Here is a 27372-nt window from a genome sequence, read left to right on the forward strand (position 1 = left end):
TTCCTGACCGCTTAGATTTCATACTGAAGGCAACTTTTTTTTTTTGCCAAACTTTTTTTTTTATTCGCTCGCTCGCATCAGTTTTGGAGTTCCCATAGGATGTCATCCATGTTTTGTTACTAGGTTTTCTGACATTCTACTTAAATTTAAGTGGTGCACCAATTTTTGGTGCACCCAATTTTTTAAGCTGGGTGCACCAGTGCACCTAATCCCCAAAATGAATTTCTAGAAGTTGTGACCAGCTATTTAGCAACAGAAAATTTTAGATATGGTCACTTTTTAAACATACATGTAAACAATACAAATGCATCTACTTTTAGCTTTGCTACAACCCTAGTTCACCTTTATCCACGGGGTAACCTATATTCGTTGTTTTCAAAAGCAGGGTATTTAGGGCTATCATGCATGCCGAAGAAATGTGAGTTCAAGCTGCTATATTTTGGAAAAATTACAGTTTAAAACAACCGTCTGTCGACTTGATATCCCTATTATAATAAAATGCGCTGTTTTGAAAAACAACAGATAAAATTACCCAACAGATAAAGGTGAACCAATGGCAAAGTGACAATTTTATCCATCACATTCCATTTCTATACCTGAAGCCTACCTAAAACCAGACAATTTTTGTGCCATAGGCTGGGAGTGGGCAGTGTTCCCCCCCTCCCCATGCATGGCAGGATCATAATTATAGGAAAAAAGTAATATGCCAATGTCTAGCCTTCCAAATCGGGTCAATTCATAGTGCTACACCTGCCCCTGTGTGCCATTGACAGGTGGTCAATTAATTCAATTTTGAATCTTATCCAATCAGAGGAGTTATGTAAAAAAGCATGTGTGCTAAGGGAGGAAGAGGCACCAGGGCTCGAAATTCATTTTGGGGATTAGGTGCACTGGTGCACCCAGCTTAAAAAATTGGGTGCACCAAAAATTGGTGCACCACTTAAATTTAAGTAGAATGTCAGAAAACCTAGTAACAAAACATGGATGACATCCTATGGGAACTCCAAAACTGATGCGAGCGAGCGAATAAAAAAAAAAGTTTGGCAAAAAAAAAAAGTTGCCTTCAGTATGAAATCTAAGCGGTCAGGAAGGTTGAAAATAGGACTAAAACACATAGTATAGTATACCAACAGTTAGGTGTAGGTGCCAGTACATCGTATGGGTGCAAAACGTTTTGTTCTTCTTCATTATTTTGAGTAGTGCCAATTCTAAAGTTTCCACAGACAATGAGGTCCAGGTTCAGGTCCGGGCCTGATCCTCTGGACCTGAACAGGACCCATATCTGGATTTTATGTACTGGTACCTACCAACTACCTACCAACAATATATTTTTTTCTTTCTGTCCTTTCACATCTTAGGCCACACCAATTTTATTTCTTGTTTCTCAGATTTTTTGGGTCGGTCAGTTAAAAAAGAAATTAAAATAAAAACTTTTGCAAAATGTTGGGGTGGGAGAGATCGAGGGGCTTGCTCAAGTTATACAACAGAAATAACAACATTTCAACATTTAGGGGTCCCTAGCAAAGTTCAAAGTTTGAAGAAAAATTCTAAATTGACCGTCCAAAATAGGCACGTACAGCCACTGGAATTTGAGGCTCATAGTAAATTTGAGAAAGGAGAGGCAGTGAAATTTTGTCAACACGAGGTGTGGCCATCAATTTTTTTTTTTCAAATCAAAAAGAAAAACGGTCTGGAAATCCGAGAAACAAAAAAAAAATTGGTGTTGCCTTATTCTTTGACTGTAGATTTATTTTGGCATTAGTTATCTGTTTTCTGATACTTTTTTCTTCAGTCTACGGTATATATGTGCTAATTTTACAGCCGCTTTGCACAATTTACTGTGTGGTTGAAAACTTTTTTTTTTTTTTTAAATGGCCGAAAATTGGTGCGAGCGCGGATGTCATCCATATAATCAAATCAACATGGCCTAACCCTTAGATGTCAAGAATATGATGTATACTAGTACACTTTGATATATTTCCATACATAAACCCAACAAAATCTTTGGGTGCACCCTGTGCACCCACAGAAAATAATTGGGTGCACAGCTCCAATTTTGGGTGCACATGCACCCAGTATTTCGAGCCCTGGGCACAGTTTGCACTTTGCACTGCCGAGATCTACAGATCCAAGGAAAGGTCTAGAAGCATCTTGCTGAGGAAGTAAAGAAGTATAGCTTCATCATCTGGTTGAGAAGAAAGGATAAGAACTGGAAATAGACATCCCGGAGTAGAGCGACTGCATCGGAGACAGGTTGGAGACGTCCACCCTGCTGTCCCAAGGTGGAGACACAACATGGGAAAGTCAGAGGCTGACTAAAGATGGTGATGAAAAGCATGTCATCATCTAGCAGGTGTATGCCTTAGTAACAAAAATAAAATGATATTAATTTGTCATAAAACATAAAACTTTTTTACTTTAAATTTTGTGATTTTGGAAGGCTAGATATTTGCTAGATTTAAAGTTCTGCCATGATGAACTGCCATAAGAAAGACCTGTGTTGTCACTTGCAGATGTAGTTTTTCTTTACTTTGACATGAGAAAGAAATATTAATCTGTCAAACTAGTTGATAATATTCATAATCAGAACAATTTAGTCTACAGACTGAAGTATCTTGGTGCAAATATTTAGAATACTGGATGGAAGAAACTGATGTCATTGTCATTTCTGAACTGTCCATGCCTATGACCCTGTAGTTCTTGAAAGAAACAAGGTAATAAAAATCAATTGATATTATGATGTCAATGGATCATTCTTACATAGTTTAATACCAAAGCTTACCTGTACATGTAGATACATGTGATTATTGTACAATGAACTGTCAGGTTCAGCTTTAGTTTTGATATAACCCAAAGAAAGGAACTTACATGTGTACATAAATCAGATTGCCCCTGCAGGGACCATATACATGTATGTGAGATGACAATGTATAATTATGTATGATAGGGGTGGGTACCGGTACAGAAAAGGTACAGGTCTGGTTATGGTCCACAGGGTCAGGTTCAGATCAGGACCTAAGCCTAGACCTGATTGTCTGTGAAAACTTGTGAAATGTCAGTACCGGTATTCAAACAATGGTCCATTTTGATATAATCTGTTTGGTGGAGTATCTGAATCTCACTGGTGGTTTAAAATCCCATCTTCATGCAAACAAAAACAAAGCTGCTTCTGTCATTTGACTGTAGAAACGACTGTAAACTCTACTTTGCTCATTATTTTCTTGGATTGCTAAGCACCAAATGTGTGGACACCTGCCAATATTGTGACTGTGTTCATTTTCTAATTGGTCCTAGATTTGGTCCACTAATTTTTTTCATGTCCGTTTTTTTCAGACCAGTCGATTAAGACAAACCAATTTTGTACCGGAAAGATGTTCGGTCCCCACCCCTAGTGTATGACAAAGTGCAATGACTCATGGCTGCTGACTAACTGCAATAATGCTTTCTTGGATGGTATCAAAGCCTGCATGTAGATACTTAGTTACATCGCTGAAGGTTAGACATTCAGGTTAAAGCAGTTACTCAAGCAACTGGATATGAAATTTTGAAATATGAAATGAAGTTTCCAAAATCATATCCAGTTGCTTGAGTAAATGCTTTTAGGCATAAATACATACAGTCAACTGTAGTTCTATACCTATCCATGAGTTCTATATCTTCCCTCTGGAAACCTTCCACCATTCAATGACAAGATTTTCATCTTTGCTGTTAACTCACTACAATAATGTGTTCAGCTGCATGGAGCTTCAATCTGCAGTGTCTCATCTTGCTGTGAAGTTCACCACACTTCTATAGTGGTTTCTTCTCCTATCAGAAGATGTCTGGTAAGTCCTTAGATCTATAGTCCCTTTCCCAGTACCCTCCAGAGTAGGTCCAGTCTGTCTCCCTGGTCCCAGGGTGGGTACCCTGATGGAACCATCTGAGCAAAGAATGTCCGCAAAGCAAAGGTACAATTAATGGTGAGCCAACATGAATAATGACCAGGTCAGACATGAACAAATCCACTTAACTCACACATGCACACTGTAGTTGACTGAAGTGATGCCAGGCAATAGCTTTGAAAGGATGTAGACAAGATATTAACCTTTTAAAAGACTTGAACTGCCGGTGAGACACTATATGTACTAAAGATGACCAATAACAGTGACTTTGTTTTTAAATTGATGTTTTTGATTGTGGTCAGATTCCACAATATGCTCCTATTATTCGTTTATCTTCCTGCAGAAGTTTACAGCTATATAACATGATTGGGACAAAATATCCCTGTATAAGCATGGAATATTACAATATCATGTGGATGATACATGATTGTACACATAGTGGCAGGGAGGTTAAAAGCCTAAAGTATGCAGGATAAACAACGTATTTTGCCAGAGGAGGTTGATTTGTGGGCAAAACCGACTCAGGTACTGTTATCCCTACCTAGGTGTCCACTGTTGCTTCTGTTTGATGCGGAGTTTCCTGGCTGCTCTCTGCTTCTCTTCCAGTCTATTTTTCTCCTGGGCTGCTTTATCTGCAGAAGAAAAATTGTTCCCCATTTAGACTCTTTTCTTCATCAATCAATCATACCACACTGCAGAATTGGGCTGAGACCAGGCAGTCGGTTGGAGGGGTTCCATAATTCTGCCAGGAAGAAACAATTAACTTGCGCTATGCACCTTATACATCCTCTGTTGTTCCGTTATTTCCTGATATTACACAAAATAAAAAGCTATCTGAGGATTTTAAAAAAAAGTCATCAGACAACGGACGTATACTGTCAAGAATTTTGATTTTGGCCTGTCACAACCATTATATGACGTAAAACTTAAAGACAAAAAGTGTAGAAATAAAAAATGGCAGATCAGAAAAGGAGGGAATTAAAATTTTGCGTTTTTGCCTGTTATTAAAGCCATAAATCCAGGCTATTATGCAACAGTTCTTGACAATAGGTCACCCGTTGACACAAGTCATAGGTCACCAAAAGAAATTCAATCATTGCTGTTGAATTATGCTAGTCTTGTGCCATGACAAGCTCGTCTGCCCCGATAAGGACTGAAAACTTTTGACCTTAATTGTTGTCCTCAAATGCGACATTTTCAAAGCCTTTTTAAAAATGTGTTGAACTGTTCATCACATTTGAACACATTGGTGTCTGAAGTGTGCATACCACGGAAGATCTCCACATTAAACTTATCACTTATTTTATCTGGCAGCATTATGATCTAAGTAGCGGTATTATGGTAGTGGATGTCACATGCATGTATGGTGTACGTAAATCTGTTCCACCAGAACTGAAGTGAGGTCTAGGCCTTGACTACTACAAGAGTCCCGGGTTAGCTGACAGACCCACCTAAGTCTCCTGATTCCAGCAGCCTGATGTCAGGACGAAACCTACAGTCTGTGGATGGGAGTTGTTCATCCATCCCCTCCAACAGTTCATTCAGGGTCATGGCAAAGTTGGTAAAGTGGAAGTACTGTATAACAACAAACACATTATGTGTATGTTACTCAATTGTAACTGTTCACACACAGGTACATGTAAGTGGAGGTACTGGGTGAAAACGTTAACAAAGTCACACATTCATTCTTCATTCAGGTAAAGTGTAGCAAAAAAACATGGTCACAAAACGGTTGGTACTGGGTAACAACAAATTTGATTTCTACACTTCTATCAGATAACGTGAAGGTCGGTAATAAAACAAAGATTTTCAATGTTCACCTACAAAATTCACTTCATACGATACAATGCAAACTATCATGAAAATCTGTCATCTTGAATCCCTTCTTGAGTAATCCTCTTCAGAGGTTTCCAACAACAGCAGGTTGGTTTTTATATCTAAATTTTTTGTCCTGGATATATGGTCTGGATTTTTTTGGCGGCAGGTAGCTTTTCATATAAAGATGAAGCAGACTGAGTGCACATCTACAAAATTATTGTATGTTCAGACCCCATATATATATTATATATATAGCAGCTTGGTAGGAAACTACAGAGGATCCAGTTTGTTAAAATGATTCAAGGAGAATAACTGAACAAAGGAATGGCAGATTTCCATGATATTGAGTGTACAAGTCACTTAGTCAGAAATTTACACAAAATTGTCAAGGAAATGAAAATTAGGCAAAATGGACTTGATTTGTATAATAATATTATTGATGAGGAAATTCTATAATTCAAGCTTGAAGTTCATAATTATAGGACTTAAATGCGGGTAACATATCATGTTTAGTATGTCAGGTAGAAGTTCAAAATTTGTAGCAAATTATGTAAATATGGACCTAATTTTTATAACTAATGCAAAATTGCCATAATTCAGCAAGTGGTAAATGATAGAAATATCATACCTGAGACATGTTTAAGTTGTTTAAAGGTGTACATAATCTTGGCATATGTTTGTAAATGGGGAAGTCATTTGCAAGGCTCTGAACTCTTTGTTTTTTTGGTGAGGTGTTTTGCATCAAGCACATAATGTATGTAATGTGTTGGAGACAACACCAGAATTGCTGTGGCGTTTTTCGCAGTATCATGTTATTTTAACAAAGTAATTTGGCAAAGGTAATATTTTATATGAAAGACCAAGTACAAGACAGGCAAGCTCTTGACACTGTCACATACAGATTTATTCAAATGAGAAACAGAAAGCAATGGAAAGAAAATCACCTTTGAAGCATGCTGACTTTTGGTTTCAGCCCACCAAAGTAGACAGTTTTCATTAGTCTGTGCCTGTGTTGTTTGAACATATAGTGTCAAGTTTACGGTAACGGCAACACGTCTGAGGTACATGTTAGCTGATGGTGCACACAATCTGTTTGTACTGGCTGTTTACTCCCCAACAGGTGCTTTCCTTCATATCAACATGACTGAATACAAAATAGACAAACAAAGAAATACCACAACTGCTGTCAAACTTGAGGCAAAGCAAATTCAGCTCATTTCAACTATATTGCCAAGCATTCCACTACATTTGTATGTTCCTACTTTTCTGTATTATCATTACAATGTATATGTACATGTAAATGTTGTTTCCTGTGCAATGTACAGATTGAATGACACATAATGTACCTTTCAATGTAACACTGTTCTACATGCAATCTCTGCACATGTAATGTACCTGCTTTGTTTGCTGATGTGCATTTTCTGTCTTCGCTAGAAGGTTATGTTTTCTGTAGCGTTTGTGTGTGTAGAAGACCAGCATAATTCCAGAATCCCTGGATGGATTGTGTTGATATTTGGTATGTCGGTAGGTCTTGATGAGACCTTCAAATGAATGATTAGATTTTGGGTTCCTAGCGGCTTGCTGTTGTACTGCAGCAGAGCTTCCAGGTTTGATATCTCAAGTTCTGGATATGCTACAGTGACTGTCGTGATTTTTGAGTGGTAGATAGCTCTTGGGGCAGAGAGTTAGTGATGTATGCTTGTAGCCCCTAGTTTCAGAAGGTATGAATGGATTTTATGATTTTGTGATGCAGATAGCTTAAGTGATGCTTGGTATAACTTGATGATAGTTATGCAAGTTGGACTCTAATTTGCATAATTAATGAGGAAATTGTCTAAACCCTCTATGTTTCATTATAGGGCTTTGGCAACATGTGATATTTGCAAACTTAATAGAAAGAAAAGAATGTTGATAGATAAATATCATGCAAACAAAGACATAATTTGCATCATCAATATACAATCCTACATACATTTGTATATGCATGTACAATTTTATCATATAACTTTGGTGTCCCTGTGCATATGTACCATGTTATTATAGAATTCTCACTGGTGTTTCCTGTGCAAATACTACATGTTATTAATAGAAGTTTGGAGTTCCTGTGTTTGTACAATGTACCTGTTTTGAGTGGTCAGGGCGAGGTACCACCTGCCACAGTTGGCTGGAGTCAGGATGGTCCAGCATCTCTTTCATGTTCTCCTCATCAGGACTGTGCTGGTCAGCCTCTTCAGAGGGAGACACTGGGAGTCTCACCTCTTCTTCTCCCACTGCTCCATCTGCACTGTCCTGTACATGATTAAAAAAAAATAGAACATCAATGCTGTGTAAAAAATCTTTTCAGCTGTCTCTCTCATTCTGCACTCTGAGTTTGAAGAGCTTATACCTCCATGAAATATGAGTGCTTGGATTGTTTTACTGTACAGTGTCTTAATAGTGTGTTCATGATGAAAAATCTTTGTCAGATGAAGGTTAGACATCCAGGTAATAAGACACGACAAAAAGCAGTTACTCAAGCAACTGGAAATGATTTTGAAAATGGTCAGACGTTTCAGATAGTATCCACTACCTTTCATCAGTGACAAAAGATCTGGAAGACACTGGTTTTTATACCTTAAGTATGAATGCAAAATAGCTGAAGAAAATTTTGGATTATCCAATACAAAACAAGGTAAAGACAAAGTCAAGCTGAAGACAATTTTGGATTCCAATTGCAATAGGAAACAAAGGTACAACAAAGCTAAGATAAAGTTGATGCAAATGAGTCCATTAGCTCCAGTTGTTTTACTTACAGCTATTGCTAATGTTTTTTCTTGTGGGTGGAGGCGCTATGTCCCAAGTACAAGAAAAATCCATACGTAGTCCCCTTTCCTGTTGAGGGTGGGATTGTACATTCTCTCATATATAGCCTCTCTAACTCCCCGTTCAAAGTTATGTTATAAGTGGATAAGTGGTGGAAAATGGCAGAGGATTAGCCATTACCGCTGGGTTTACAATGGTCTTTGTACCTTTCTTTTAGTGGCTCTTGCCAATGTATGTGTTGATGCAGTTGGATTATTCTCAATTGAGTGTGTAGATTACATTATGCTAACTTGAAATCTCACTCAACCCTCTGGCACAAACTAGTACATCCAAAAGGCCAACCACAGAAAGGTATCAAGGCAAAATTGAATGTAATCTACAGACTGGAAGGTTATTGTATAGCATTTCCATGTACCTGAGGTGGATTGCTGGAAGTACCATTCCTTCTGAATAGCTTGGTTGGAGATGGCGAAGTTTCCTTTTTACCCTTCTTCTTCTCCTTTGCTTTCCTCTTCATATCCTCAAACAGCTCCACATCCACACTGTACATGTTCTCTGTCCACCTGCCATACAGACCTCTTCTCTTGTTCTTTCTAACAAAATAGGAAAAAAAAATAACATCAGTATTGAAATGTCATAGTGCATCTTATGTATTGTTACAGTAGTGTATTTGTTGTGTACATGTACTGAGTAGGTTCCCTGTTGGTCATGTGTTGAGATGTTGATGTACTTCATGTATTGAACCACAGGGAAAATTATCATGTAATTGTTAATCTGAATGAATTCAAAGTCATTCCTTTAATTTTTTAATGCTTCATTATATTTTCAATCAACCGTAACAGAGGAACGTTTTGTATCATGGTAATTAAAACATCCACTCGCTCGCTCGCTCACTCACTCACTCACTCACTCACTCACTCACTCACTCACTCACTCACTCACTCACTCACTCACTCACTCACTCACTCACTCACTCACATAATCACTATCCGGTTGATTGTTGTAACATACAGCATACTTACTCTTTGTCATAAACATAGCCATCTATTTTGTGCAGTTCCTTGCCAAACCATCCACTGGGGCGGAAGTTCAGAATGACTCTTTCAGCAGTGTTGTGATTCTTCACCTCCATTTCTCCATACTGTTCTATCCACAGCTTGCCCACGATGATGTTGTGAACACAACTGTTGACATTCTGCCAGGTGTAGACCTCACCGTGGCTGTTATGAGCACACAATGGAATATTTATTCCCCTACATTTACATTTAACATTATCCTTTTAGACCTTTCCTTGGCCTGTACAGTGCGCCTTGGTGTCATTTCTGCTAAATAGCTTTCAAATATCCACTTTATTTTGGGGCCTAAATTTCCCAACAAGGCATACATCCACAAAATGAGTACATCTTGTGAGCAACATTGAGACAATATGTCTTTGTCTGTTAGGCATATGATTTGATTTTAAGACTTATACAAATCCTTAAATATTAAAAGGAGAATTGGGACTGCTGGGAGAGTTATAAGTATGCCTTAAACTCATGACACAATTTTGTCAGTACCCTTCCCTTGCCAGCCCTTACCTTGGTAACTCTACTGTGATCATTCCTTTGGGTTGGATCTCGACACTTTTTCCCCAGAACTTGAGTTTGGGATGAACAGAGCCATGGAACAGCCATTGTTTGCCCTCTGCATAGAAGGCACTGATGGGAGGGTGGTGGCTGACCTGTTCTGCAACTATTCTGAATCCTAGGTCTGGTCTGGGAAGAAGAGGCAAGACTATTAGTCATGTCGCACCAGTACGAAAATTGGAAGCAGAAGCAAAAGTCTAATAATCAATAACATTGAATAGCAATTATTTTGATACAGTAATATGAAAGAAAAAGTATAATCTTGCTGACTTAAAGGCCTACGTTGAGAAGCTGGTTCTTGGGGAGGGAGGACAAATCACACCTGGTCCATGAGTTACTCAGTTTTTGAGTCATTTCTAATAAGAGTGTTGCCGGGCTTGTCTGGTTACTTGATAAACAGTTAGCAGGCTTTAAGTCATTGTTAATACATGTATCTAGCTTTATATGCATAAGGATGTAGATAAAATCACAAGTTTGAATTTGCCTCAAATTATGTCACTTAGAAAAGGCACTTTGACTTAAGCCAATAGATTCACATAAAAATTTTGAAAATTCCCTATCAAAATGCATACTAGTATGAAGATAAAGGCTTTGATCAAAGTGATCTCATCTGGTACAGATTCCGATTGACAGAGATCTCGATCGGAGTCCCTGTCAACAGATTCTCTGATCGGGATCTCTACCGCCAGAATCAGTGATTCTGCCACTTTCATAGAGATCCGAATCTGGGTTTCTGTCAACAGAGACTGCGATCGGGATCTCTGCCAGCAGAGTCGGCGATTCTACCAGATTGGAGTCTCTACCTGTATATTATACAGTCACGTAGAACTAAATTCAAAGAAAAGTGTATGATATCAAATAACTGGTACCTGTCAAGTTCATATGTTTCTCCCAGCAGGGGATTGAATGGTTTACTTAGTCTGTGTTCATTGGAGGAACATGCAGACACTGCAAAAGCTGTCACATACTGAAGAAGAGACAAAAATTAGACGTTCACAAAAGATAAACCTGTTTGCACATGTATGCACAACACTATTAAATGCACATAAAGTAACGCACACAGGCACATGCACTGTGACAAATGGGGATATACAATGTCATGTACTTTAATGTCAGGCACATGCACACAACAGGGAAACGCACACGCACCCATGCAGGCATATCTAAAGGCATGCTCTTGTGACAGGCCAAGACATACACATACAGTCACATGCACACATACATTGTACGCACATGACAAAAATAACATACTGTAAAGTGCATTTAAGTTCATGGGGATTCAATTTACTGGTAGGAAGAAAATGGAGTGTTTGTTGTGGCTTTGAAATTAATAGTGCTAACGTTACAAAAAAAAAAACTTGCAAAAATATCATCAATAATTTCCAAACTTGTTGTGCAGGATTTAGCCTTGCATTGTGAAACAGTGGATTTCAACAGACACAGTATACAGACAACACTGGGTCAATCTAAATAAACTTCAGGACCTGAACTTTTCAAGTAAATAACATGAGTTGGCCAAGCTGTCCATGGCTTTAAGAAAGGCAGTTCCCAGATTGAACAAGTTGTATCTTATTTCAAATGTAAGGTAACATTACTGTATAGTCAGTTCATTACAATGTGTCCACATACCTGCAATCTGACCAGAGAGTCCTCACTGGCACTGGCCTTATCCAACAGGTAGGAGTAGTCCATGTACTCACATAACCTCTGCAGGAAGCTCAGGGGCTCATTGAACACCACAGGCATGGTAATCTTGGACAGCTCCTGTGGATGTAGAAGAACATGTAGGAACTGTACGTGTAATAAACTGTCTAGCTTCAGCAACACTACCAAAGTGTCATCTTGGCAAAATTGTTATAATGATGGCTTTAGAACTAAATAGGAGCTTAGGACCAACACCAAATTCAAAAAGGTTAAGAAAAAGAAGAAAGAAACTTTAAGACAAAAAAGGACAAGCAGCAGTAAAAATCACAAACTTTTAAGTAATTATGGAGATTCATGTCGATTGATCGTGAATTGGCTTTACCATCTTACTATTTTACTTACTACATTTCTATCAGTATCCAAACCCTCCTGTTTTTCTGATAGTTTTAACTGAACTTTATTACATGATGTGTACATTAATACACACTCATCTCCATTCAACAGTATGATGATGATGATTCAACAGAATGATGATGATGTGTTACTAATCTTAATATTGATTTTTCCAGTGACTTTCTCGGTCAGTTACCTGGGTCTTCAGAGAAGGGAGTACGCACAGAGAACAAGAAGCAAACAATGGTGTTAGTAGAGCAGACAAACACAAGCATGTTAGGGCTGGGGCACATACAGCACATATCAACACACCCGTGCACACTGACATGATTTGGCAAAAATTTGACGTTGTTGAGTGCCACCAGTTATTATACCTCATATACTTATCACTTATTGCAAGGTCCCTATTGGTTGACTTAATTTCACAGTATTATAAAAGGCAAATATGATTATATTGAAATCAACAGAATGGAATGGCTAGGGGGGCTGTTAGTAAGTTAAACTTAAATATGGTACTGATTTGCTGTTCATCAGTAACTGTTATCAATAATAATCTATCTATCTATCTATATCCGTCCGCTTATACCGTCGAGGGTGTCGCGGGGAGGAGGAGAAGGCAGTCCATAGCTAGACGTGTGGCCTGTTGGAGTGTCAGTCCATGGGTGTTCAGGGTCTCTTTCACTCCGTCGATCCACCGGCGTCGAGGTCGACCTCTGGCCCGCCGTCCTGACACTCTGGTGTTGTAGGCTCTCAGGGCCGGTTGATTGGGTGACATTCTGACGAGGTGCCCGAACCACTTTATCTGTTGTCGAGCGATGTAGTGGTTGATGTTGGTGGCACCAACCATTCCCCTTATCACCTCATTCCTGATCTTATCCCTTCTGGTCTTCCCTACTGTTCTTCTTAGGCACCTCATCTCACAAGTCACAAGTTTCCTTTGTTGTGCTTTGTTAAGAGTACAGGTCTGGCACTGGTAGGTCAGGGTGGGTGAAGATGGTGTTGATCAGGCTGGCTTTGGTGTCCATGGGTATGTTTGGATGTCTGAGAAGGGGGGCTAGTTAATAATACACATGTAGCAGTTATTAATTATTCAAAATTTTGAATTAAGTTAGTAGCAGATCAGTAGTTGACTCGGGGCAGTAGGAATATTAGTAACAGATCAGTAGTAGATCAGCAGCTGTGAGTTGTGGTGAGTTCCTCTCTCTTATCCCTAGTCTCATCCGTGAGAAAAGTTTCAGACCGAGCAGTCGCTATGGTCATTAGGTGCAACCAAAAGGTTATCGTACTGTCATAGAATTGTTGCCATCAAGATTCGCCTCAGTGTTCGAGTTCCCAAAATTCTTCCTCGTAAAAAACTGTGTTGGCGAGCCGTAAGGGATGACCCTGAACTCAATAGACTCTACGATCTCCCACTCATTTTCTCGGCTCCAGAAAATCAGAGAACATATTCTAAATTTGTCAGAATATGCCTTTGTCAAGGCGGCAAAGAGAAGCTGCCAAGGAAACTTCCTTGCGAGCCACAGCCAGTTTTCTGCCCTGAGGTGACGGTTGATCGACGGTCCACCCTCTGCTCTGCCACAAAGAACCTCCAAGCAGCCTAGACTCAGCTCAAGCAGTCATACGACAAGTGGGAGGACAACTGTGTGCTGAATACACTCCTAGCTTTTGAATCAGGTTCTACCGTAGATCACGTGAAGGCTTGGAAGTTGGTACACGAGAGGTCAGGCATCACATTTTACAAGACTCGAGGCCTGAAAAAAACTTTTTTCCAAGCTTCTCGTGCCAGACACACCCCAGGCTGGAGTTGGTCCAGACATCACACCAGTGTTCGACACAAACCACAGCATCAACTGCAGCCCCTTCTCCCAGGAGGAAGTAGACACAGCACTCAGCCAGATACGATCAGGAAAGGTCCCTGGGACGGATGTTTTACCTGTCGAACTGTGGAAGCTTCCAAAGATCAGTGAGCATCTCACCTTCTTCTGCAAACAAACACTGTCTGGTCACAGACCCGCCGAGTGGGGCCTCTCAGGTATAGTCCCCATCCCAAAGAAGGGAAATCTCACTCTCCCTGACAACGACAGGGGCATCTCCTTGACACAAGTGGCCGCCAAGGTGTACAGTCGTCTCCTACTGATTGAGACCAGTTATAGACAAGATCCTGCGCCCAAACCAGAATGGCTTTTGCCCTTCTCGGTCCACTTCAGCACAGATTCTGGCTTTTTGCCGAATTGTAGAAGAAGTCCGGAACCATCAAAAGGAAGCAGTCCTTATTCCTATTGATTTTAAGAAGGCATTTGATTTTATCAACTGTGACACCATGCTCAAGATCCTGCTGGTGTACGGCGTGCCTCCCCCGTTAGTCAGTGCCATCAGGGTCATGTACACTAACACCAAGGCTACCGTTCTGACACCAGAAGGAGAAACGGATACTTTTGACATCAACACATTCATACTACAGGGAGGCCCCCTAGCACCTTTTTTGTTCATATTCGCATTAGACTATGCCTTCAGGTCGAGTGATGGGATCACATTAAGCAGTCAGGTTGAGTGATGGGATCACATTAAAGAGAAGACAGAGTTCTCGCCATCCAGCCGTGGTTCTACCAGACCTGGACTTTGCCGATGATATTTATCTCCTAGAGGACACTCAAAGCTGCCCAAGAGTTCTTGTACAGGGTAGAACAACATTGCCCACAAGTGCAGTGCCAAAAAGCATAAGGGGGCCCTAAATCTAAATCAGCAAGTCAAGAAAGTTCTAGGGCTGCTAAGCAAAGTTAAAAGTAATCTACCTCGTGAAGCCATGGAGATTGCCTACAACACCCTCGTACACAAAAAGCTAGAATATGCTTCCACACTACAAAAAATATTTGTCTTGTTTTGTCTTGGTTAGTAACAGTTTACTTAATTCGTGGACACATGTGCTTGCATGAAGAAATTTCAAGAAGAAATAAGAATGAATAAGAAAAAAAGACAGAGATCATTCGAAGACCATTTTCTTGTAAATTCTTATAACAAGAGAAATGTCATTACTTTTCTTAAGCTAAGAAATAATTTCTCAAAAAGACTTTTTCCCCTTAGAATTTTCAAGAAATGTAAGTCAAATATTCTTGGTATTCTTGTATGAAGACTGAAATTCTTGCCATATTTAAGAAAGTACAAGAATTTTTCACTACCCCCTCTTGATTTTCTTATAGTAAGAAAAAAACAAGAACATCAAGATATAAAAACAAGTAGTTACTGGAACAAAAGTCTTGAATGTTCTTGTTTTACATATTAAGAAACTTTGAGAAACTCTATTCTTGCTTTTTGGGGAATGGTCAAGAATAAACAAGAATTTCGTTCTTACATTTCCTCAGGTATACTGCTCAGAAAAACAAGAACATTCAAGATAATTTAAGTACAAGATAAAGTGCAAGGAATTACTGGAATACTAATCTTGAATGTTCTTGTCTTTGGTATCCAGAAACTTTGATAAACGCATCTTTTTTCGTAAGTGAAGAAAGTATTTCTCATATAACATTAGCCATGTTAGCGTTCACCGACAAGAGTGTTCTAGAAATCTGGAGGATTTGCATAATCTATCCTAATTCTAGGTAATTAAGAACTCAGGTACAAGAGTATGGTCCTTGACTTACTTGACTGAATACTAATAACAAAACAGGAAATTACAGAACAAGCTTTGACTAGCAGAAGACTCTTGAATGTTCTTGATTGTTGTCTTTATTCAAAATATCTAATAAAAACTAGCACATATAGAAACTTTTCCATTGACCTTCTTGGCAGACACTGTTTATCATAATCCATGTGTCTATCAAGATGTAAAGAACAATGAGTTGGAACCAGCATAATTTTTGTCTATTTTCTCAATATCAGATCAGAGTTTAAGAAATTAATTCTATATTTTTCTGGTAATAAGACAACAGTTTTGCTAAGGATCATGGGAAATTACTCCCATCATCCTTTGCTGCAAATTTGAAATTCTAAGACAGTTGCAGCTTGCATGCAAACTGCCTCTCCAGGTTTATTTGTCTGATGTGCATTAGATCTTACAAATACAGGGCACAGATATGGTAGATTTCTTTAGGACAGTTTCCTGCATCGCCTGGGACCCTGTTTACAATGTGGCCTTGCATTTCTAAGCTCCAAAGTGCAACCAAAGCCGAAGTCAAGCTTGGAACATTATCTATTCAGGTACGTCAGCCATCTTGTTTTTCAAAGTATTTTAATTTCACATTTCTTTGGTTGCATATGCATGATAAGGCGACCAGTAATTGCAGAATGTAGAAGTGAACACTTGCATGAATTCCTCCAAAACACTAAGACGTAAGTATGATATTTTTAAGGAAGGAAAAGTATAGAGATGTCGATGTCCAAAATCCTTATGGGGGAGGGGGGCATTTATTAGGGAATTGTTTGTTCATAAACTGCCTGTGTTCTAGGCGTGGAAACCATGGCCAGTTGGACCAAAGAGGATGCCCCCATCTCAACTTTGGAAAAGCTACAAGAACAAGTGACATGTATTATGATTATGATACCATCACCAACAACATTACAGCAGTAATGGTGCTGTTTTAGAAGGACAGTAATTAAGTTATTAGTATGCTCAGTATCAGGAATATGGATTTTTATAAGCAAGCATCATATATAATCTAAATCTGTTGGTATCTGCAATAATGTTGCAATCTTTAAAATAATGGTTCATAGAAAAAAAGAATGCCCCAAAATCTGGTATGAAACTTATTGATGGAAATGAGTATGATTGGAAATATTTATATATGGAACTATATAAACAGCAACATTGACCAGTTCGTGATACAAGAACCTCAATCTTACTTTAAGAAATGGTTTCTATGTTTGTAGGTGTAAGAAATTCAGTCTTGAACTTAAAGATAGCAAGATGTTGCTAATACATAAACTTCAATATTAGCACAGCAAAGTAGTACCCTAGGTCGGCTAGGTGTACGAAATTTGGTCTTGGTGTATAAAAGTATATTAATCTCAGATGTAAGAGAATATCTTTAGGCAATAAGAAGTGTACTTTTGATTTAAGAAAGTTACTCTTTGTTGTAAGAACAATTAAGAAAATATTTCTAGCAATAAGAAGTGTGCTCTTGATGTAAGAAAGTTATTCTTGATATAAGAAATTTAATCTTGGTATAAGAACACCAATCTTGAAAGTAAGAAAATATTTCTGGGAATAAGAAGTGTGCTCTTGCTGTAAGAAAGTTACTCTTGCCGTAAGAAATTTAGTCTTGGTATAAGAACACCAATCTTGAAAGTAAGAATAAATTACTAGCCAATAAGAATTGTTGTCTTGATGTAAGAAAGTTATTCTTGATATAAGAATTTTAATCTTGGTATAAGAACACAAATCTTGAAACTAAGAAAATATTTCTAGGGAATAAGAATTGTTGTCTTGATGTAAGAAAGTTATTCTTGATATAAGAAATTTAATCTTGGTATAAGAACACCATCTTAAAAGTAAGAAAATATTTCTAGCCAATAAGAATTGTGCTCTTGATGTAAGAAAGTTATTCTTATTATTAGAAATTTAATCTTGGTTTTAAGAATGCCAATCTTGAAAATGAGAAAATATTTCTAGGTAATACGAATTGTGCACTTGTAGTAAGAATGGTATTCTTGTTGTAAGAATAGCAGTCTTGGAAATAAGAAATGTATCTAGGCAATAAAGAATTTTACTCTTGATATGAGAAATTTATTCTTTTGTGTGAGAAAATCTTGGAAGTAAGAAAATATTTCTAGGCAATAAGAAGTGCGCTCTTGAGGTAAGAAATGTATTCTTGGTGTAAGAACACCAATTTTCAAAGTAAGATTTTCAATTCTTGGTGTGAGAACACCAATCTTGAAAGTACTAAGAATTTCAAAATAATTCTAGGCATCAAGAATTGTGCTCTTGAAGTAAGAAAGACAGTCTTGCTGTAAGAGCACCAATCGTCAAAGTAAGAAATGTTTCTAGGCAAAAAGACTTTCTGATCTTCACGTGAGAAAAGGATTGTTGAACACAAGGCTTCAAATGACAATATATTAGTAAAAGAATATAGGCACAAGAACATTTATAAAAAAATCTTACTGTAAGACTAACATTCTAGTTAAACTTTATGAGATACCTGTAAGAAATATAGTCTTGCTTCAAGAAAATTCAGTAAGTAAAAAATTGCTTAATTCGTGGACAAATCTGTTTTCTTATAGTCAGGAAAAAAATCTTATATGAAGACAAAAATGTCTCTGTACAAGAAAAAACAAGAAAGAAAGAAAAGGCATTTTTGGTAGTGCATACTTTTAGGCAACATCTGCACCACTGCCAGCAAGTGTCTTAAAACAAGTTCAGTAGCACGCGGGATGCCTTGCCTCAGGTGCCATAGCGCACACACCATAATGCTAAAATACTGGATGAACTAGAGTGGGACAGCCAGGAGAGACTACAACTACTGATTATGTACAGATGTATAGATTATGTACAAACTGACATCAGGTTCTGTCCCTCCCTATTTCAAGCTGTTAATCCCCACCACTTGAGGAACAGTATAATGTACAACTAAATGTCCGCTTTTGGAACGCCACACATGTTCTTTTCTCCAGAACAAATATGTGTACACAAGAACTGACAGCTTTTCGGTATGCTGTCAGTCCATTATCACCAGAATTACCGTAGGCTTGGTGAACCGCAGTAATAACATTCTTGCTACTCGGCACCGTCTTGGCTGGTGTCAGCTTAACTCCACATTGGCCAAGTTTAACATCACCACTCGGAGATGCAACATCGGAAACAGTCGCACACTTCTTCTCCTTTACTGCCCTTTGTACACAGCGGCACAACAGTCACTTGCCACAGCTGTGTATCGCCACGTGAGATGTCCCCTCTCCACCACTACTACTCAACGGGTCTCCGGGTCACGACAACTATACAGAAGTCTTTCCATCGCCTTTCAAACTTACATTTTGTCAACAAAACAGTTTAAGCTACTTCCAGTTGTTCCCTCTATCTTTTGATACCTGTGATATCACCTGTGGACCTTCCAACATTTTTGTATATAAATAGCCTTTTTCTTCAGACCATCTTTGACCTCCAAAATTCTGACCTCGCTCCAAACATCACACTTCTGACATTGCTCCAAACTAGTTTGGCGTAGAACATGCAATTATAACGAAATTCTGATAACGCAACCCAAATAGATTGTAGACTGTTTTTTAATCAACTCGTTAGAACTATGTTGTAGAGTTACTGATAATGCCAGTGATGTGTAACCAGGGTTGGGCAAGTTTTCTCAAATTTATTAGTGTCCTATCGGGCAAGCACATAAAAAATTTACTTGCCCGAACCAACTTTTCACTTGCCCCAAATTCAAATGTCACTTTTATATGCATACTCATAGTTTTACATGTATTATTATCTGTTTTTCATGTTGACTGCTTGATGTCATGACTGTAAAAAGTAGCATGTATATCAAAATCTGACTCAACGGAAAAATCTTACTTGCCTGATCGGGCAAGTGGGGGAGGTATTGTTCTTGACCGATAGGAACTTTCACTTGCCCAGGACAATTAATAGGAATTGTCCAACCCTGGTAACATTATATTACAATTCCTGTGTATTTATCTGTCTCTATAATTATACTTGTAGACTCTCCAATATCAGCAATGCTGTCTGAGAGTTGAATGTGTAATTATGTAAATTGTCAAATTTGCTGATAATAAACAATAAATTTTAAATCAATGATGCAAAACCTATTCACCTCACCTTACCTCACTTCACTGCAGCTGCACCTTTTGTAAAATGTACTTACTATTGATTTGGCCTGTATGGTTTGAAAAGTAAATTTGATAGGAAGACAAATTGGTGTATTGGTGTGTCATGTATATTCAAAGATTCTATGTGATGTCACCTTACCTTGCCAATGCATTGCTTCAGAATGGTCCACACACTGAAGTCATCTTTGTCAAATGCAGGAGCTGGGAGGCAGTTCCTGGTGACAGATTTAGACAAGCAATCTCATCAGTATAAGGTTCCCTTCCTGGCTAAATTAACATTTGACCTTACCTTGTTTTGTCAGTTGTAATGAATTAAGAAATAACGACAGGAGTTGCATTTAACCTGGTCATGAAGGAATGTCAAAATTCATATGCTTTTTTGGACTACAATGGATATTAACAAAATGGATTTTTTTATCAGTTTTATTGTCATTTCTAGGAGAAAATACTAGCAGCACTTTGGTACATTTTGTACATACATGTACAGCTGCAATGAAACTATGTTTTTTTCATAAACATTGATAAATGTAATATATACATCAACTTAGTAATGTAGTTTTTAAAAAAATCATATGATTGTTTATCTGAATTTAAACATGCAGTTAACACTATCACTGTGTGAAAACATAATCTTAATGGCAAAGAAAATAATAATAAGGCCTTTTTACCAAAAACAGGCTACTATGACTTAAAGGGGTTCTAAACTCAGAAGGGGGTGTTATTTTCTAGTTATCAATGAATCCACAATCAGCAATCTTTTTGCAATTTCACTTGTGGTGAATTATGCAAGGTGTTAAACTTTGTAAATCTCACTAAATCCATGCAGACCCTACCCATGCACTTCCTATAATTCGTTATTATCATTAGACACTTCCTTCATTGTGAATCTTTTCGGCATAAATGAGGGGCGATATATACACCAAGAAGGCCAATTGTTCATATTCAAGGCAACAAACAACAAGAAACAAGACGAGTCTTTAACATCGCCATAGGCCAAGCTTACTTAATTGAATTAAGGAGTACTTTTGGAGTTTGTGAAATATTGAATGCTTTTTGATGTGCACAAGACTGGATATTGTCACAATGTGTATTTCAAATGTGTTTTCAATTGCTGTCCTACCTATTCTACCTTTAGCGAGATATTGTGCCCAAAGTTTGCCATGCACTAAACAGTTTTGGCACCGCCATTTGACATTGACATTATGGTGACTCACAGAGAGACTATTATTAATTTTAATACTTTCAACTTGTAATAAATGTGGCAGAAACAAATGGCCACACTACTGCAGACACGGCAAAGTTATTTCTATCACACTCACTCACAGCCCATTTCTATCTTTGAATTATAAGTGCAGAAATCCATAGGACCCAGAATGCCTGTTTTGTATTCCATGCTGATAGTTACTTTTTCAGTTTGTAGTATCATTACAGCCATTCTATTTCTGTCTGATAGAATTGTGTTCTCATAGATGGACCAACAGTTACTATGATGTTTGTACAATTAACAATAGTCAACAAATCAAACACAATCATGGTTCAAAAACCTTCCTACAATGACAAACCTGTAGGTTGTGGATGCACTGGCTGACATCTCTACAATCTGTGCAGCACTGTCTAGTTTTTGTTGTTCTTGTTTGCAAGTATGTCTGCATGTCCCATACTGTGGACTACTACTTGTAGGACTGTTGTCTTCCTCTAGGCTGACAAAGGACCTGGGCGACCCTGTAAAAAAACAAGAGTTTTTACTTTATTTTATTTAAGTAACCTTATTACTGTAAATGCATTTAAGTTCGTGGGGATTTAATTTCGCGGTAGCAGGAAAAGGACTTTTCGCGGTGGATTTAAGTTCGCGGTAACACCACAGACTGCAGTCTAATACCGTAATAGAAAAATGTTGGCGGTGGTTTTAAGTCTGCGGTGAAGTGGTCACCGCGAAAACCGCGAACATTAATCCACAGCGAACATTTCTGCATTTACAGTGTGTTCAATGTTAAAGGGGCATTCCACTCCAGAAGGGAGTCTTGTTTTCCAATAGATAATGTGTCAATGAATATATAACCAGCTGAATTTTGTGGAATTCACCTTGGGATTAATTACGTGATGTGTGTTTTATAAAACAATAATGACACTCACTAAACCCATGCAGACCCTACCCATGCATTCCCTATACACATAGACACTTTGTTTATCATACATATTTTTGGAATAAATGAGGTACGCTAAGCACACTGAGAAGGCAAATTGCTCATAAGATAGCAAAGAATACAAGAACAAGACGAGATTTCTTAGCGAACCTGAAATTCGTTTTGAAACCTTACCTAAAAGTTTTGCATCGTATTCAGCCATAGGATTAAATCAATTAGAGGGTACTTGGGGAGTTTAGTAGAAGACTGAATGCTTTTGAGGAATGTGAAGCAACTGGGTACTTTATCGTATAATGTGAAGTAGTATGCAGTTATCACATCCTAAAATTAATATCTATCGGAAAATAACACTCCCGTGTGCACCATGGAATGGAATGCCCCTTTAACAAGACTCACGACCGACTTTAAGTCAATTTTTCCATCATGATGATGATCAGTCCTCTCTGAAAACGCCTTATGTGAGGTTGACATATAATTCCAATATGTGTCGTTTCTGGTCTGTGTGTCTGCATGTGTTTATAGGTATCTGTGGTTGAAGCATAACTTTACCTCTTGTGATGGCTTACGATGATATTTGATAGATGCAATGGGTATTTGGGTAAAGGTACATGTAAGCAAGGCTGAGTTTAACCTCCTTGGTGTAAGAAAGACAAAGACGAAGTCAATTTTTTTAACCCCTGGTGTGTCAAATCTTCAAATTTGGCATTGTGTGGCGCCATTGGTAAGGTGTTTGCCACAGACACCATAGGTAACGGGTTCGAAAGTGCCGATTTGTTCCCATGTTGTGCTCTTGGGAAAGGTACTTAACACGACTTTCCTCACTTCACTCAGGGGAAAATGAGTACCTAGCTTCGATTAGGGCCGTCCCTCGGATAGAACGTTAAATGGAGGTCCCGTGTTTGAGGAGAGCCACACCTCTCAAAAGGAGAGTAGTTTGGTGGCTTTTTCTCTCTTAATCATAGAAGGGGCAGTTTGAAATAACTTTGGGCCAAATGGTCTGAAATTTGGCTCAAAAGTAGAGTGGGTGCTTTTTAAATTTTAATTACTTTTTTTTCATGTTAAGCCATACCAAAATAATTTGTTGCTTCTCTGACTTTTTTTCACATTAAAAAAGATTAGAATAAAAAATTTTTTGCAGAAAGTCTGGGTGAAGAGAGGGGATTACATATTAATATTATATGACAATGTTATCAATAAAAGTTTTCAGCTTTTCATGGCACAATTTTTGGTAGGTGTCACAAAAAGGAAGGTCAAGTTGGAAAATGATGTACCTGGCATTCTCCTACTGGTCCCCTGTGAGCTTTGCACGTAAGTGCGTTTGGCTGTAAACAACATAACTCTTACTAGATGTAATTGTTGGTGGATATTAATGATCTTTGGTAGAATACATGTACGTTAAGGACCTCTAGAATAAGACAGGACCATCATAAGATCCACAATTTATAAGGCCTCAAAAACAGACATTCTTTATAATAACCCTTGTTTACTTGGCGAAGGTATGCGTTCCTGGAACTCTAGTTATTTCTGGGTGAGGCTAAGGACTTATTGATCACCCCTCGTAGCTGGCCTATGACTACTGTATACAATACATTTTTTTTTAGAAACTTCCTTCTGATCTCAGAGCTGTCACAGAACATTTTTCGAGGGTTGTCAACAAACTCTTGGCTACTGTCCATTTGTCAAGCTGTCCCAGCTGTTGGTCATTTGCCAACAATACTACTAAGAGTCTATGTATACAGTGATCTTCACAACTGTCACAACAAGATATTCCAATCAATGTTTAACTAAGGTATGCTGCTCAATATCTTCTTCGTGTAATTTTCTTTCTGGTGTTCAATGGAAATGTGACAATGACACAAATACAACTTACAGCTTTTAGTTTTATGGCTTAAACATAGAACATGATTAATGATTCAAAAGGTGAATTTCAACATGCCTCTCATGGCAGATACATGTATGTCATATCCTGCGGCTATGGGTTTCATCAACATAATCCGTTTACATTCCAAACTAACAGAATATCATGATAATATTGAAAGAACAGTGAATGGTAATGAATATGTACAACCTCTCTCTGATTCATCATCTTTGTCATGTCCAAGGCCCCAAGAGACCAGCTTTCCAACAAAAGATACTGCATAGTCCATGTCTACATGTGGACGTGCATATGGAACCTCCCAACACTCTCATACATGTACGTGTACATGTACACAGCCATTGACTCTATGACCTCAATGTGACTGTTTACCCTAGCTAGGACTATACCATTGAGAACATGGGGAGGAAAATGTCACTGACCTGTACGGCATTCCAATACCCAGTATGATCTACAAATGGTGGTCAATTGGGCTGACATACATGTACGAGTTATACATGTATATCATTTGTAACAAAAAACTATAAGAACTAGGAAATTAAGTGGACTTCATCCAACATTCACATCAGACAGGTTCAACATGTTGGGGGAAAACACTTAAGAAACCAGAAATTTTTCAGATAAATAAAGTCAAACTTTAGGAATTCCAAAGTTTCCTTCCAAGCTATATCCTACATTTTGAGAGCAAAAAACAAAACTATAGTATGTAGTTTACTAGAAATAATGGGGGGGGGGGGATACAATACTTAATACTTGGGCCGCGAAAATGTTCAAAACATGTGTTCTGGACCGTTTGATAACTTTCTGTATCACACGGGTTCTAAGTTGTATCACACAGGCTTCCTTCGAGTAAATCAAACTATTTCGAATGGGCCGAATACGGCACGGTTGAAAATTCGAATACCGGATTCGGACGTTAGAATTGCTGTTGTTAAAATCTTCTGTTCGAGGACACAACATTTTCTCAACTTCTGGTGCATTCCGCATCGAAATATGTGTTTTCTCAGGTGCTCTACTGCCGTAAGGTTGTCCAGAGTTACCCCCAGCAAAGATCTCATTTAAATATGATAATAAGCTACTGTAATATTGTAATGAACCCAGTGCAGCCTTGGCCCTTGTTGATATGCAGGAGTTTGGCTGATAATTGCCAGGCCTTCCCCGCCCTCTGTCCCGCCTCTGTTATGAATTTGAATTGCGCGCTAATTTCTTCCTGGTGAGATAATTGGCGTACCCCGTCATATGCCAACAGTCAAACTAGATAATAGGTATATTGTATTCAAATGACTTCAAAAGTTACTTTCCTTTGAAATTTTCTAGGAGTACCAAAACATGTAACATCGACTATCATAATTCCACCAGGTGCCATAATACGGCCACCTCAAAAAAATGTTAGTACAGAGGTCTTCCCAAGATTGTCTTGAATACCGACTGTTAAATATTTAGGCGTTGAAGACAATCTTGAGAAGGCCTTTATAACAACGTTATTTTGAGGTGGCGGTATAATGGCACCTGGTGGAATTATGCGAATGTATGTTAGGGCTGTAAGCTGAGAGAACAAAATATATACTAGTATATACATGTACTATGTGATATTCAAGACATCAATTACTGAGTCAAAATCTTTTAGAAAATTGAGTTTGATTACCTGCACACAAACGATTTGCATTTGAAGCACTATGATAATACACATCCATATAACAAAGCAGGGAGGTTTAAAAAATTCTTGAACAAAGCATGTTCCCTGTAAAACGTTTGCCACTTGTGTAGACAACACAAGATTGTGATTATTCACCCCCCACCACACTCTCTGACTTATACGAGTTTGTGTTTTCTTTCGTTTTGGTTGAACCATTGACGATCCAAAAATTATTTGGATGAGGTTAAGTATGAGATTAATATGATTTGAAACAAGTGTAGATATTAGAGGGGCGAGTAGGAACAGAACAAAACAAAACAACATACCGACACCCGGAATGGAACCCGGGGCGGCAGATTACATGTCCAACATGCAAACCACAACACCAAAAGCTATACAGTTCATGTGGTCAGTTTGACCACTCTTGAACCCCATACTTCCCCCTTTCTTTTCAAGATTGGTCCTCGAATCTCTGAGATCGATATTCCTGTGTAAACTTACACTAGACTCAAACCTCACAGTGTGACACATCTGCTAGCCTGTTACTCACTGTGTGACGCATTCAGCTTGTTACGTGTACAAGGTTGGCGTGGGAATCAATGTAGAAATTCGAGGGGCGAGTAGGAACAGAAAGAAACAACATGCCGACTACTAGTACTACATTCGGACACCGGGAATTGAACCCGGGCGGCAGATTACAAATCCAACGTGCTAATCACAACACCAAAAGCTCAGAGCTGTTGGCGTGATCAGTTTGGCAGCGCTTGAACCCCATTGTTACACGAGTTTTGACTCAATGTCTTTGAAGTCAAAGTCAAACAACCAGTCAACTACTAGTATGCTGACCCCTTCTACAGTGTGCACTGGCTTGGGTTCTTTGTTTGCCGGTAGCAAGGAGGTATAATCTCCTTGGAAAATGTTGCTTCCGATGCATTTTTTTTCTGAAATGCTTATGCCTTATCTATGCAAATTCACCTAAATATGGACCTGTATAAACCTTCCATTAAATCATGATCATTTTGTGTGCGTGTGTGTTTATTAGTAAAAACCTTTTGGTCAAGATCTCACTGAAAACAAGAAAGCTAAAGCTGACCTTGTTGTAGTATAAACAACTTAGACACACTGCATAACAAAAGACTACAAAACAAAAGACTTGTAATCATTAGACCTTTTGTTCTGTAAAGTGCAAATTACAGATAATTACATCTCACAGAGGTGCGAAGGACATTATTCATTAGCCCCTTGGCTTGAATGACAGCAAGATTTTCTCTTGAAGGGAAATATTTGTAATCTAAACTTTAAAACGTTCTGAGGACCCATAGCAGTCTCTAAGAAAGATTAGATTTGAAGTAGAATGATTTGTAATGACCTGTACTACACAAAGCTGTGTTACACATTTTACTTATCATAAGCTGTCTTATGCTATAAGGCAAGAAAGACAGGGACATCCCAAAACTATGACACTGGAAAAGAAAAAAAAAACATATTTTTACTAAAACAGGAATCATATTTTTAATGTTGCTAAACAGTTTCCAAACGGGAGTAGATCAAAGTATGTACCCTCAAAAAATCATACGTTTCTAATGCTGGGAATGGGTCCTCGGATTGCCTTTTTTGTGAAAAAAATATACATTATATTGTATATGAAATTATAAAAATATATAATAATTACCATTATAAAATTATCATTTTTACAACTATAATGCTCTGTTTTACCTCTCTGCCGAGTTTGAACCGTTTGTTACCATCTATGGCTTAGTTATGGCAGTTTTCAGACAAG

The 27372-nt window shown here is 38.2% G+C and overlaps 1 protein-coding gene across 7 annotated transcripts in view; it reads right to left on the minus strand.

Annotated features, from left to right (window-relative positions):
- Positions 1–1670: 1670 nt before the first annotated feature.
- LOC118404770 (oxysterol-binding protein-related protein 1-like) overlaps positions 1671–27372 on the minus strand; it is a 74054-nt gene continuing 48352 nt past the window's right edge. For 5 of the 7 annotated variants that reach the window (XM_035804100.1, XM_035804095.1, XM_035804097.1 and 2 more), the window contains exons 17-28: positions 21499–21658; positions 20076–20151; positions 11756–11890; positions 10996–11093; positions 10079–10255; positions 9524–9721; positions 8917–9094; positions 7821–7988; positions 6644–6706; positions 5333–5456; positions 4423–4513; positions 1671–3919 (exon numbers count right to left, since the gene is read on the minus strand). In XM_035804100.1, the coding sequence (XP_035659993.1) occupies positions 3811–3919; positions 4423–4513; positions 5333–5456; positions 6644–6706; positions 7821–7988; positions 8917–9094; positions 9524–9721; positions 10079–10255; positions 10996–11093; positions 11756–11890; positions 20076–20151; positions 21499–21658 (1577 nt within the window). In that variant the 3' untranslated portion in view covers positions 1671–3810. The remainder of the gene's footprint in view (positions 3920–4422; positions 4514–5332; positions 5457–6643; positions 6707–7820; positions 7989–8916; positions 9095–9523; positions 9722–10078; positions 10256–10995; positions 11094–11755; positions 11891–20075; positions 20152–21498; positions 21659–27372) is intronic. The other 2 variants (XM_035804101.1, XM_035804102.1) reach the window with 1 other exon arrangement.

The sequence above is a fragment of the Branchiostoma floridae genome, chromosome 17 (assembly GCF_000003815.2).
Source record: "Branchiostoma floridae strain S238N-H82 chromosome 17, Bfl_VNyyK, whole genome shotgun sequence".
Taxonomy (NCBI): Eukaryota; Metazoa; Chordata; class Leptocardii; order Amphioxiformes; family Branchiostomatidae; genus Branchiostoma; species Branchiostoma floridae.